General features: G+C 43.1%; 1 protein-coding gene across 2 annotated transcripts in view; it reads left to right on the plus strand.

Moving 5' to 3' along the window:
• RAD18 (RAD18, E3 ubiquitin protein ligase) overlaps positions 1 to 14,397 on the plus strand; it is a 149,037-nt gene that overhangs the window by 44,244 nt on the left and 90,396 nt on the right. For both annotated transcript variants that reach the window (XM_019504687.1, XM_019504688.1), the window contains exons 5-7: positions 6,835 to 7,184; positions 9,681 to 9,780; positions 13,787 to 13,971. In XM_019504687.1, the coding sequence (XP_019360232.1) occupies positions 6,835 to 7,184; positions 9,681 to 9,780; positions 13,787 to 13,971 (635 nt within the window). The remainder of the gene's footprint in view (positions 1 to 6,834; positions 7,185 to 9,680; positions 9,781 to 13,786; positions 13,972 to 14,397) is intronic.

Consider the following 14,397-nt stretch of genomic DNA (forward strand, 5'->3'; position numbering starts at 1 on the left):
TTCCGGCGTAGGGAGTCTCTGCTGGTCTGAGATCTCCAAGGAAGATCTTGGACGTCTTGGAACGGCAGAGACTCCCTATGCCGGAAGAAGGGTGACTGTGCCTGAAAGCTTGCAACAAACTTTTTTCCAACTACTCAGTTGGCTAATAAAATATATCAGTCTACCCAAAGAACCTTGGTCCTTTAAATACGCATTTACCAAGTAACACCAAGCTGTTCCCTTTGAGTGAAGAAGGTTTCAGGGGCCAAGAGGACCTTTCCCCTATCTGTTCTAGGTGATGCCTTACCTCCAGTAGCTTTCCCTGCCGCTCCTTCAGCCTTTTAAAGGGTTTGTTAGGCTCAAACAAAGCTGGGTCTGAAATCGCCGTCTCACAGGCCCAAACTCCTTTTTAAAAAGGCTCTTCCTGTTACTTGGGCTGGCTGTTCCCATGAACCTTGAAGGGGCTGTAATCGCAGCACTGAAGTGTTTGTGAGACTTGCAAGTTATAGGCATGTAGTGTTATTTTTCCTGGGAAAGACATTTTGGAAACGTGGGGAAATATATCAGTCTAAGATGTAGTGAGTAAGTAGATTGATCTGAAGAGTGAATTTAATTCATAAATCTGTCAACTAGGGTCTGGCATTTCTCCATGCTGCAAAGAAAGGAATAAAAAGTAATTGTCTCACAGTTATAAATAGCAGGACATGTAATTTGGATAAAAGAATGTGCTCTAGATGACAATGAGAGAATAAGCTAAGAGGGGAGCAATAAATTTAGCGCTGTAGCAGAAGAAAACAAGGCTGTAGGCCACTAGCAAAGCTTTTGGCTATCGCCAATTAGAAACCTATTAATCGTCTTTGTTAGTAGTTGTGTTTGAGTGCTGAAGTTTTATACCAAGCCAAATTATTGTGTTTGGGGCTGCTTTACATTATCTGAACTGTACACAGTTTAGTTTTGCTGCAGTGGAGTGAAGGGTACCCACTGGCTTTCTGTATAAAAACTGCAGCTTAATAACTCAAAAGCAGAGTTTGATAAATCAGTTTGATGACTGTCGGTGCCCATTTTTTTTTATGCTCGACTGCCCTTATGGGAATGTGGGAGAGACTGAAGAAATTTGCATTTCTTTTCTGTAAGGCAAACATCGTCAGCAAGAACAATTCTGTGCCAATGGGAACGTGTAAATACAGCCCCTAACTTAAGTGACTTGTGCTCAAATATTTATGAATAAAATGTCTAATTTGGGTGCATCTATGGGTGACCCATGATGCAGAGTGCAGCAGTCCATCATGTCTCAATATTGTACAATACTGTTCATTGACATGCAGTAAAGATATACTCTCAAATGCCAACGATTACATCTTAAGGCTTTGAAAAACCATACTATTGCCTCAAAGTGTGTTGATATTTTAGGGTGAAACTTGCTTCCCTTCTAAACTCTTACCAAGAAGCTAGTTAGTCTATACCTCCTGCAGTAAGGTCCTGTTCACTGAAGTGAATTTCAGTGTGTTTATTTTCTTAATCACTTGGCTTTTTACATTTCCCCTAAGCTTAGTTCTATGAAAAAGCAAGTTAGACCTTTTGGTGTTTACAAGTCTGTCATGGAATAAACTTCCTTTTGACTATTAGGAATCTCCAAGGCATATCTAATTATAAGCACAAGAAAAATGTTTGTTTGCTGCTTCTCTTAATTGGTCTTGACTGTCTAATTTGTGCTGCAGCAGTTCGATGTCCTGGGACTAATGTAAATTGCCATTTACAAGTGTTAGGGTAATCTTGTAATCTGTAAGAATCTGATTTAAAGCTCTGGCTTCTAGGTGTGTCTCTTGGGCCCCCATACATGTTACATTTATGCTGCGATTAACATGTTAACCGCAGCAGAAATGGGAAGAGTATATGTGGATAAATGCTACATGTGCACCCAATTTAAAGTACCATAAAATAGGAAACGAGCCATAAAAATGTTCCCCGTAGAATGTAAAACATGTTAATGGCAGGTTTCCATGATGCCTTAAGTTCAATGTGTGACCAGGGCTAACAATCAGCTTATTGTCAGTCCCAGCGCCCAGACCACACCAGGGTCTGGAATGGTCCCTTGCCCAGCAATCAGTTGGTTGTCAACCCTGTCCAGAAACGGGGGGGCTTGGAGCTGAAGGGCTTCCCCTACTGAGGTCTTTAAACTGCACGCCTGATAGCTTGGGCTGGGCTGCTGGGTATGGGGAATCAGATGCTGTGGTACCTGACGTTACTGCTTGGGGAAGCCCTGGATAGTAGGAATAATGAACATGCTTCAGGGATCTTCTAGAAAATGAGCAGTGTGTCCATCCACCTTGCTACTAAGCTACTTATGTGCCAGAGCATTGCATTTGTGCTGCACTGTGATTTGAAGCTAACATTCAGCGTTCTGATCAGAAATCTTGCTGTGCCTCGCTCCACCTTTGTGCGACATGTTCTGGGAGTTTTTGCATTGTGGGATACCTTTTGGAAGTCACTGGAAACTTATAGGGTCACAGAGTAATCTACTAGTGGGACAGCTGTTTGTGCACAGCTTCCCCGAAGCAGTGACCTCCTTTTTTTTGCCTAAAAGGTCCCTACTTCAGTCCATCGCTGTTAGTGTAGCCAAATATGCTTAGAGGGGAGAGTTTGCAGGGTCTTGATGCACTTGACATTTATTGGAGCAGCTGGTATTAGGGCTTTAAAAGTGGAGGGGAGGCAGAGGTGGCAGTCTAACATGGTTGCCCCGTTTTAAGTCCCTTAGTAGACCTGTATTATAGGTAATTACTGGAAGGGGTTTCCTCCACAGTTTTGTTATCTGCTGGGGGGGAGGGAGTCTGGAGCTCTGCCTCAGGGTTGACTACTGAGACCTTGGATGTCAGGATCAGTCTTCTGGTCTGTGTTTTCTTTGACATTAGTGGGGGTGTTGGCAAAGTGCATGAAATGTAGCAGCTGAATGATTGGATCTTGGCAAAAATATAGCCTGGCTTCTTGTAGAGCCTCTGTTATTGTCCTTAAAACTTATAACCAGCTGGAGCTTCTTTCGCTTCGTGCAGAACTACTTTGGGTTCTGGTTGTGCCCCATCTCCTTAGTTAATTCAAATATCAGCTTCTGCCTGTGTGTGTTTTCATAACTAGAATTCAGAGGCATCTGTGTATGCTCCTCTTCTTGAAAGGGTAATGAAGTCCCAGACCTCATCATGGGGCCACGGAGAAGCAGTAGGCTTGCATGCCTAATAACTGATAGACTATCATACAGGTTGGTGAGCTCCTCCGGAGCTGAAAGTGCTGTCAGCTACGGATGGCTGTGCGCCAGCCTTCAATTACGAAGCTTACATCTGATCAGGATATCTGTGTGGCAGTAAACAGCACATGGGTGAATAGATTGACTGACCCAGGTAACCAGCAAAAGCAATGTGGTATACTGGTGGGTGGACTTAACAGATGCTTCCAGGTGGGAACACTTCTCAATCCTACTTTGTGAGTAAACTCATTCTGCAGGTCAAGTTACCTGCTTCCCAAATGGGTTTAATGGGGTGTGGAGGTGATGAACACAAGGCATATTTCAGGCCCTTGTGGTTCATACTTTAATGGGCTTTTTCAGTTGAGTGGGCTGTTGTCACTGCTTCTGAGTTTAAGTGATACTCAAGAAGGGCAGGGATAAATGTGGAGAAAGGACTCCTGTAGTACCATTGTTTCTGGGGAGGGCAGGGCCCTCTCTGTTTCCTGAGTCATTGACACAACTGGTGGGGATACTTTTAGGCATAAAACTATGGTTTGAAAATCATTATCCAGCACTGCAAGTCAGGGAGAAAACTGTCCACAGTGAAAAGGAGTAAAACAGCTCTCTGCTACTGTGTGCTATAATGTAACCCACTGACATGTTCTGATACTTTTTGTTTTAAAAGATCCTTTACTTCCTGCTTTCTTTTATGTGAAAAATAACTTGTTCTTCTAGATTGCACACCATTTTCTCTCTATTTTTATGGTGTGTCTGTGATGTCTTTAGTGTCCCTTTCTTCTTTCTTCCTGAACTTGTTTCTGACCTCTTTCTCTTCCATCTTGTGTACTTTACCTTGTCCTCTATGCTTTTCATGTCCCCTTTGTTGCCTTTTTATCCCTCTCCACAAATCTCTTACTGTCTTTGATTTTTTTTTTCTAGTTTAGCCAACTCTGTGTGCTTGAAAGGATTGCCAAGTTCATACAGCATGAAAGAGATGGAGGGTAACCTACTTTTGAGGGACCTTTCAGAGAGGCTAGCAACCTGTTCCTCCTAATTTATTCGGAAATGAGGATGATTCTGGGGTTCCCATTAGGTTTCTGCTCCTTTGTGAGGTTTTGGGAGCTCCATGTTTTGTATCAGCTTCCAAACTATGGTTATAGAATCACAGAAAATGAGGGTTGGAAGGGACGTCAGGAACTCATTTAGTCCAACCCTCTGCTCAGAGCAGGACCATCCCCAACTAGATCATCCCAGCTAAGGCTTTGTCTGGCTGGGTCTTAAAAGCCTCCTAGGATGGAGAGTCCGCCACCTTTTGGGATAACCTGCTCCAAAGTGGGGAGCAGGGCAGGGCTGGTGGCTGGGACTGGGGACACTGCTTAGCCAGGGTGGTACTGGGGCTGGGGTGGGAATGCGTGTCTGCAGGGCCAGCTGGGGAGGGTGGGTGGGGGAGCCAGCTCCTTGCCACTGTATGCACTCCTGGGGGGCATTCATGTCCCTCCACGGGATAGGATGTGGACTGCCCGGTGGGGGCTTGAGGCTCCCCATCCTGCTGCCCTCGCCCCAGGAGCCTGCATGGCTCAGCAAGTTGGACCCAGCATGGCAGAGTGGAGAGGCTTGGTGCTGCTGCTGCTACAGGGAGCCCTACATCACTGCATTGCCATGGTGAAGCGGGAGGTACAACTTTGTGCTGCTAAACCTGCTGCTGGCAGTTGGACGGGGGAGCATTGCCACAGTGGTGTGTCTGGTGTGTGGGTCCCTGCAGCAGCAGCACTGAAGCCACGCTGCCCTCCTGTGCTGGGTCCCGCCACTGGGCCAGAGAGGCCCTTGGGAAGAGGGCAAGGCAGGGAGCTCTGAGTCCTGCATCTGTTGCCCCGGACTCTGCTCTGGTCTGGTCCAGCTGTGATGTGGAGGGGCTGGGCTCCATGCTCCGGTCAGGCTACAGCAGCTGCCAGGTCCCGTGCACGGCAGCCGGGGTTCAGGTGCTGCTGGGGTGGGGCAGGGAGCTGCCGGCCCTGGCCCTGGTCTCGTAGCCCTGATAGCTGGTGTGGCAGGGGGCTGTGGGTTGGGAGTGGAGCACCAGCAGGGCTGGGGAGGGTAGGGGACTGTGGGTTGGGAGTGAGGGGCAATGGCAGGGATGGGGGTGGAGGGAGGCTGCAGGTCCCAAGTCAGGGGCACCTTGGGTGGCGGGGGCTGTGGGTTGGGAGTGAGGGGCACCAGCAGGGCCAGGGCTGGCAGGGGAGGGGTGCTGTGGCTTGGCAGTAATGGGCACGAACAGGGGCAGGGGCAAAGCACTGGCATGTCAGCTGCTCTGCCACAAAGCAGCGGGAGGCAAAGCTGTAGTTGGACCCTGGTCCTGGTGAGTGAAGGGGGCAGGGGGAGCTCTGAAACCCAAAATCAAACACCAAATTATATAGGTATTTAGAATTTATAAATGAATTGTTGTTGCCTGTATTCTGTGAACAGGATGATTCATGAGCTGTGCATGATTCATCAAGATTCATAAGCTCTGCAGAGAAGGACCGGGGGGTTACAGTGGACAGTAAAATGAATATGAGCCAAGAGCGTGCCCTTGTTGCAAAGAAGGCTGATGGCATACTGGGCTGTGTTGGCAGGAGTGTGTTCAGCAGATCAAGGGAAGTGCTTATTTCCTGTACTTAACACTGGTGCAGGCACATCTGGAGTACTGTGTCCAGTTTTGGGCCCCCCACTACAGAAAGGATGTGGACATATTGGAGAGAGTCCAGTGTTGGGCAGTGAAAATGGTTCGGGGGCTGGAGCACATAACTTCTGAGGAGAGATTGGGGGAACTGGGCTTATTTAGTCTGGAGAAGAGAAGACTGAGAGGGGATTTAATAGCAGCCTTCAGCTACCTGAAGTGGGGTTCAAAAGAGGATGGAGCTGCACTGTTCTTAGTGGTGGTGGATGATAATAAGGAGCAATGATTTCAGGTTGCAGCAAGGGAAGTTTAGGTTAGATATTAGGAAAATCTTTCCCACAAGGAGGGTAGTAAGTGGTGGAATTTCCATCCTTGGAGTTTTTTAAGACTCAGCTAGATAACGTCTTGGCTGGGATGATCTAATTCTTGGGGACGTTCTTGCTTTGAGCAGGGGCTTGGACTAGATGACCTCCTGAGGTCCCTTCCAACCCTGATTTTCTATGATTAGCAGGCAGGATTGTATTTAGAGCTGTAGACACCTTGCCTTTCTATTGTCATGTACTATATCCTTCTTAAAGAAGGGAAGAGAAGAGTGCATAGGGAAAAGATAATAATGTTACAATAGATTATAAGTGCAAAAAAGGGCTTTTAGGGGGATGGTGACAAATTGTTTTCTCTGTCTGCAGGTGGTAGAAAAGAGTAAGGGGCTAAAAAAGGAGACATAGGTTAGATATTAGAAAAAATTTTGTAGCTGTGAAGGTGATGTAACGCTAGAATTGATTAGCAAGCGGGGTTGTGGGAACTTTGTTACTAGAAGTTTCTGAGTGCAGATTGGACAAACATTTGCCTGGGATGAGTTAGATAGGGATGGTCTTGCTCTGGAGCAGCAGTTAGACTAGATGACCTCCTGTCCAGCCTTATATTTTCTATGATGCTGCAATTCTATAGTTATCTGAATGCCATGTTGCCTTTTGCATCCTTCTAGGCAACAGCTGTTCCAGTTGGTTTTGGATTCTCCACCAGTTTCTCCTCCAACGACCCATGGCAAACTTTCTATTGGCACAAGTCATGCTGTAGGGTTCATGGTTTCTTCATCTTTAAAGCAAGATAAGCAACTTATCGACAGTTTTTGGAGGAAAGAAAGCACTCAGACTGCGAAATCTGTTGTTGATGAAGCAGAATATAAAGATTCCAAAATTAAGCAGGAAAAGGATAGTAGTTTTATTAGCACTGGAGAGAATCACAGAATCAGTGCAACAGAGGCAACAAAGACTCCTGAATGCAGTAGGAATCCTGAGAAACCTTCTACATCTTCAATGAAAGTAGTTACAAAAGGTGAGTGGTCTACGGTGAGTTTGCCTTATGCACCCAAATCGTGAATCACATCTGAAGGAGGCTTGCCTTCCCCTAGTGGGTGTTGAAGTTTAATTAATCTTTTTGTAATATTTTGGGGTGAAAGGTATAAGTCTTTACCTTCTGCTCTAACTGCTGTGTGCTTCATTCAGATAGCAGTGGCATTGGTACACCTGTGAGGGTAGTAAGTGGCATTAGATTGCTGCTAAGTCTTCAAGGATAATGTGCCAGCCACCCTAGGCATGATGAGAAATCTTGGCTGAACACCAAGTGATAAAAATACTGTTTAATTTTGTAGAAGTTATTACTAAAATGCAAGACTTTGTAAAAACAGCACTGTATGGCAACACATTTACTCAGTTACAAGTTAAAACAAAACAGAAATCCTGATTTTTTTGGTGCTTGCATCTTTACTAGCCCTCTTCTATCATAACTACAGTTCAGGGGAATTTAATATTTATTATTTAAGCTTAGTCCTGTAATATAACAGTTGAGTCAATAATTGTATTGCTAAGTTATCCCCAAAAGTCACTCTTCCATAGCTGGCTGTTTTCTGTAGTGCTGAGATAAATACAATAATCATTTTCATTATTTGAGATAATGAAACCAGCTACAACAATATGGCAGAATCATCTTAATTTTGATGATTATAAAAAAACAGATTATCTTTCTTCAGCTTTTTTTTCTTCTTTTAAATCTGTTTTTGGCAGTGTATTATTAGTTAAACGCTCAAAAATTTGTAACTGTTCCTGTGCTGGCTGGACATTGCTTGAAAGTATACATCTGACTAGAAAAATTAGTATTTGAAAGAGGCATCTGCTTACCCAAAAGGTCTGCTTCCTTGTGTTGCGCATCGTGAAAACACTTTCTTTGATTAAAAACTGACATTAAAGTTTTCTTTTTATTGCTCCTCATTTTAGTCCTGTGGAGCTGGACATTTTAAGCCTACTATTTTTATGGGAAACAGTTAAATGGTCTGATGATCTCTTTAGCATCCATTACACAGAAGTTATTCCAACAAACATGATGTAGCTAGCCAAGCAATATAAAAGACGTTCTCTCGCTAGGATCTACAGGGGCTGAAGCAGTTACAAAAAAAATATTACTACGTCTGACTCTAAATTGGGAATTGAACCATAAACCTCAAATAGAATAATACAATAAGTAGAGTTATTCTGTGTATTGTACTATTCTTGGCTAATGTATCTTTGATTCGGAACACAGTGTGAGGAGCTGGTAGTTCAAAAATAGTTGTATCGGATAACCATTATTGACTTTTGCATGGTTTTTGCAAATAAGTAGAAATTACACAGAGGCTATGGACAAAAGTACCTTTGAACTGCTTTAAAAGGGAAGGGGGAACTGCTGCTCAGGGGTGCCCATCAGTAGTTATGATCTAACTATTACATTTGTGTCATCCTATAGCAGTATCAGGTAGCTATAATTTGATGTAAATTTAACCCTCATTGAAATGGAGTTAAAGTTGCAGTGATTTTTTTTTTTTTTTTTTTTTTTTTTTACATTTGTATTACTATAGAAGTATGCAGACATAGCTGCCACTCACCCCCCGGCCCTCCACCGAGGCCCTGCAAGCCTCTAGGGACGGCTCTGCCCACACTACCACATCCTGGCTGGACAGCTTGTCCCAGCCCCAGCCCCAGCCCCAATTCCTCCCTTGCTGTGGGGGGTGTTGATCTTCCCCCCCCCCCTCCCTCTGCCCATCACAAGAGACTTACTAGCTGGAGGCAGCTGTGTCCAGCGTCCTTGAGGACTGCTGCCTGTTTAGTCTATGGCCAAATCTCTGAATCGGGCTGAATCTTTTCTGAATCAATTGGGAGGCTTCTAATTTGATTTGGAGCTTTTAACTGGTCTCCCGATTCTATTTGGATTTGGAAATTCGGCTGCTGAATTGGGCTGAATCTCCTCCAAATCGGCTACCAAAGCTTTGCACAGCCCTAGTAGCCATATTGAGCAAATATGAGTTTTGCACTCATAGCACACCGCAGTGTAAGTTTGTTTTCAAAATGTGTTATGGGGAGCACAAATACATGAAAAGTTCATTTGAGTTGAATTTTATGGTAGATGAAAGAAGAAAGAGAAAAGTGACCTAAAACCCACTTGATGTCTTCTATATTTGCAGTATCTATATCATATATCTATATCACATCTCTGTCTATATCTATATCACATCTCTGCTCCTATATTTATAGGAGCAGAGATGTGATACACAGGTAAAAGTGCATGTTTTCTCTCTGTTCTGATGGAGAGGATGCTTTCCAAAATTGTAAATACATGTTGTAGAAATAGAAACAGATGCTAAAAATAATTATTTGGCGTGTTTCGGAAACATGTTAGAATCCCTCCTCCGCCCCTTGAATTCTGGGGTTTTACTCTCCACAGGTATCAATTGAAGTTTTCGTATGAAATTAGTTTTTAAAAAGAACTCCACCGTCAGCGCATCTTCTCTTTTTGTTTCAGTGGATTGTCCTGTTTGCGGGGTTGCTATTCCAGAGCAGTTTATAAACAAACATCTAGATAGTTGTTTGACAAGGGATGAGAAGAAGGACAGCCTAAGAAGGTAAGAAATATGGATCTGGTGAGTTTCCTCCGCTACTGTAGTAGAAAGAAGTAGGTTGTAGATTATAAGAGAGCAAAATGCATTCTTCCACACATGCTACGTGCTATACATTAAAACTGTAGTATAAATAATGATGGTGGTGATTTTCGTCCCCTGACAAGGTAAGTTCACCATCAGCACTATATTTAGGCCTACAATGGTAGTAAAATGTCTGTTGAAATTTTGTATTGTTTTATGTTAATATAGCCTTCTACGTTAATTTTGCTATAGTTCTGTTTTCCAGCATTAGCACTCTGAGCGTAAAGTTGTCTTTGTTTTTTCATTTCCTGAAAAGGCATCATTGCTTTAAAATGTCTTTAAAATCAGACTGTTGATCAGATCAGGACTGGTAACCTGAAAAGCATGAATTTTTTTGCCCTCTTTTTCCTTCATTGAGATATTTGCATCAGAGCAACAAAAATTGACAGAGTAGAAGGTATGATGAGCTGCTTTCTTGAGAGCCACAAGACTTATGTATTTAAAATCATATTAAGGACTTGGAGCTAGCTAACAAAGATAAATGCATTTTTTTGTTCATCAAAGGAAGAGAGGGAAAGCATTAAAAGCTATCTCAGTCAGTCTCATTTCCACAGAACTGTACTGCACAGTATGAAACAGATGCTAACTAACATATTTTGACAGTTTTTGATCTCTGGTTTGTTCTTTTATTACTTTTAGCAGTAAGTGCCTGTGAAAAGTATGCAATGGAAACACACTTTCTCTATGGAAGATAAAGGATCTACCATTGTTTTGTATAATTTTAATTCATTTTTACCTAATTTCCTCAGAATTTAAAGCAGTATCAAAGAAAATGGTTGGCATGAGCAATTAACTACTGTAGAATTTAAGCATGAATGTGAAAATATGTTTATATTATTGCAATAACATTGTAGATTTCAGTAGTAATAGCATGTCTTCAGTTCCTCTCTCTAGGACGTGCTCAGTCTCTGTTTGGTCTTAAATGTAAAAATACAGAATTTGTTGTTGAGAATTGACTAGTATTTTAGTGGAGCTGCTAATTTAGTTCCAAATTTTACATTAGAGATTAATTATAACATAGGGAAGCACAGATTTACTGAGGCTGCAAAGTTTCTTAGAGCTGAAACAACATCTGCTGAATTCTAAAATTGGGGTAGCTAGGTTCTGTCGCTTACAAACTTATTTTCAGTGGGTGCGTCTACATGTACATTAATGCCTTTTCTAATGCGCATTAAATTTAGTACTGTTGGTTACTTGTATGCATGTTCTGGAGGTGGGGGAGTAGGGAGGGCAGCACTTTAGAGTGGCTCAGAGAGTGGCTCGTATATCAGCATCCCACACACAAAAATGGCGGTGGGGGCACTTGCACTAAGCTTTGTTCAATGAGCTTTAGTTCAGCTGCCCCTGCTGCCATTTTTAAGCGCGGTGATGCTGATACATGAGAATGTAGGAGGCTGCTGGAGTGCAGTAATTGCCATGGTGCAGCAGACTCGATTAATTGAGTCTGCTCTGACATGCTGTAATTACAGCATGTTGGAGCAGCCTTCATGCTCATGTATAGGTGCCCTCCAATGTGAGGTACTAAATTAATGCACATTTGGCTGTGCTAATGTGCAGTAGCACATTTATATGCTTTTTTAGTGATACTTAATGCGTAGTAGACTTATTTTACTGTGCATTAGCATGTCGCAATTTTTTATATGACACTTTGTTGAGCAGTAAAATAGTCTACTGTGTGTTAAATCACACGTGTAGATGTGCCTTGTCTGCTGGATCATGCTACCTATAAGAACGGAAAGTTCTGTAAGAGTTTTAAAAAACTTTCAACATTCAGTGGAAAAATGACATTCCTCAGTAACATTTTTAATAACTTTTTGCCTGAAACTAATTGTGAGAAAATGCATATTTATGCTAGCTGTGGTAGAATGGTTATAGGAAAAATAATTCATTAGGATTTTCATTAAAGTCTCTCTTGTGGTAAAGTAAGATTATTTTCAGTGTGGTGAGCTAAAAGTGACTAGGGAATATACATGTCAAATAAAAAGTATGCTACCTTTTTTTCTAGAATTAGAAAGCTGTTAGTCCAGGGATGGGCAATTATTTTGGCTGAAGGGCACTTAGTGAGTTTTGAGCACTTGTTGAGGGCCACATCCATCTCTGTCTCTTACCCTTCTCTCCCCCCTCCAGATGCAAAAGCTGCCAGTGGCGTCCACAGCTGACCTGCTGTCTCTCTCCTCCTCCTTCCCTTCCTCGTGTGTCGTCCGTCCCCCCACCCCCGAACCTGGCCAAAGCTGTAGTTTGCAAGGAGCCCCGGTGTCAGCTGTGGACCCAGGCAGAGCTTCTGTCATGCTGGGTGGGCGTCAGTGTCAGCTGTGGATACAGCCAGCAGGTTCTGGAGCCCCAGCGTGAAACCTGCTGATAGTGTCATGGCTGACAGTGATCCCTACCTGGTGTAGGAGAAGCTCCTGCCTGGGGCCACAGCTGAGCATTAGGGCTCCTGGCGAACAATAGCTTCTACCCATTCTGCAGGGAGTAAAGGAGAGGGAGAGACAGAGAAGAGAGGGAGGGAGAGAGAGATGCTGCTGCTTGCCTAGCATGGCAGAAGCTCCTGCCTGGGTCCACAGCTGATGCCATCAGCAGGTTCCAGCTCAGGGCTCCGGGCAGGAGCTTCCACTGTGCTGGGTAGGTGGCAGATCAGCTGATACTGCTGCCTGCCCATGGTGGTGGAAGCTCCACCCAGGCTCATTGATGGAGCATTAGCTGATGCCTAATGCTGCTGTGTGGAAGCAGTCCCACCTGCCCACCCGGCACCACATGGTGGACGGAGCTGCTGGGCCACCTTGGGCCAGATCCAGTGAGTTGGCGGCCATCAACCCATGGGCCAGATTGAATCTGTTGGCTGGCTGGATCCAGCCTGTGGGATATATTTTGCCCGCACCTGTTTTAACCTGAATAATGAAGAGATCTACTCTTGAATTTCTACAAGGAGATTATTATAGTCTACTTCACAAATGCAAAACATCAGTAACTGTGTTGATCTTTTATAACTAGTAAAAGATTATATAATTTGGAGACTAACTAAGCATTACATGAGTTTCTGTACCTGTACTGATTGTATTTGGTTAAATTTTACCAGTTGGAGATCTACACCTACACTTGGACTTTCCTAGAATACTATAATTGCGCATAATACTGCCATGGTTGTTCAGGATAATAGAAGTTGTGATGCTGAGCCTTCCATTTGCTATTACAGTGTCCTGTTAAGTAGTTTTTTTCATGTGCTGGCTTCATGTTCTTACTTGACATTAAGCAAGGCCAGGAAGTAGAGTCCTTTTTAGTACTCAGCTCTTTTGAGAGTGCCGTTCATTTTCTTAATATAGTATCCTGCATTATTGACACATTTTTATCAGGTGGCATCTACAAATGCATTTTCAGGATAGTTTCCTGGCTGTTTTTTTTTCTCAAAGCATTTCTTCCAAAGAACTGGAAAGTTTGTTGAGACAAATCTTGAGTTGCAACCTTGTAAAAATCTTTAAGCAGATTAATGTCTGACCAGCATTTCAGTGGGAAACCAAGGCACATCAAGAACTATTTCTGGTAATAAAGGAGAGCGTCCATATCTTTGTGAGTTTGTGCTGAACCTATACCTGATTTACTTGTATACTAGCACTGCTGTTGACTGAGAAGAAGCGTTTGCTTACTGTGGCTATTCAAGCTTTTGTGGTGCTTATTACAGGAGATAAAGGGTTCACTCTAGCTTGCCAAACAAATTCAAACTAGGACAGTCGTATTTTGCTTTTCTACATTTTGTCTTAACAGAGTTGACTGCATTTCAGTGGTGGGTGAAAAGTTTCTTCTCAATATTGCAATATACAGTGAGTGGAAAGCTCTGTAGCTATGCAAGTTATTGATTTTCCTGTAGAGAAGAAAGAATTTCCTGGCCTTTAATTTTTGTTGTTGTGTTTGTTTCCCCACTCCATCCCTGCAGTTCTGGTCACAAAAGGAAACCCTTGTCTAAAGTTGTTTACAACTTACTTTCTGATCGGGATTTGAAGAAGAAGTTAAAGGAACATGGGCTGTCTATCCAAGGAACCAGGCGACAGCTTGTTAAACGGCATCAGGAATTTGTGCATGTGTACAATGCTCAATGTGATTCTTTAAATCCTAAATCAGGTAAGATAGTTGAGCTTATGATAGAGCGGTTAGCACTTCCTAACAAGTGAGCTCCTGTTTTGAACAATTTGTGAGGTGGGAGTGAGACAGCTTGGAAGATTTTGGCAGAACACAGGTTTGGGTGAAATTTTCTTTAATCGTATTAACTATGACCTGTGAAACTATAAAACAGATTAAAACCAGGGAAGCCCAGAAATATGTGTCTGTGCTGTGAGAACATCCAGACCCGAAATAATTTATCACTTAACTACTTTAAAAACAGCAACCCCTTCCCCACCTCTTCCCAGCCCCCACCAAAAAAACCCCAAAACCCTCTTCTTCCACTGAGCTGAAATCCTCCATCACTTCCTTGTTTATGAAATACGACACAAATGTTGTGTGACAGTACTGATCTTGTCTGTGAATCATTCTACCTCCAAATTCAAG

Source organism: Gavialis gangeticus, unplaced genomic scaffold (genome assembly GCF_001723915.1).
Source record: "Gavialis gangeticus isolate Ggan-Ray unplaced genomic scaffold, GavGan_comp1, whole genome shotgun sequence".
NCBI lineage: Eukaryota > Metazoa > Chordata > Crocodylia > Gavialidae > Gavialis > Gavialis gangeticus.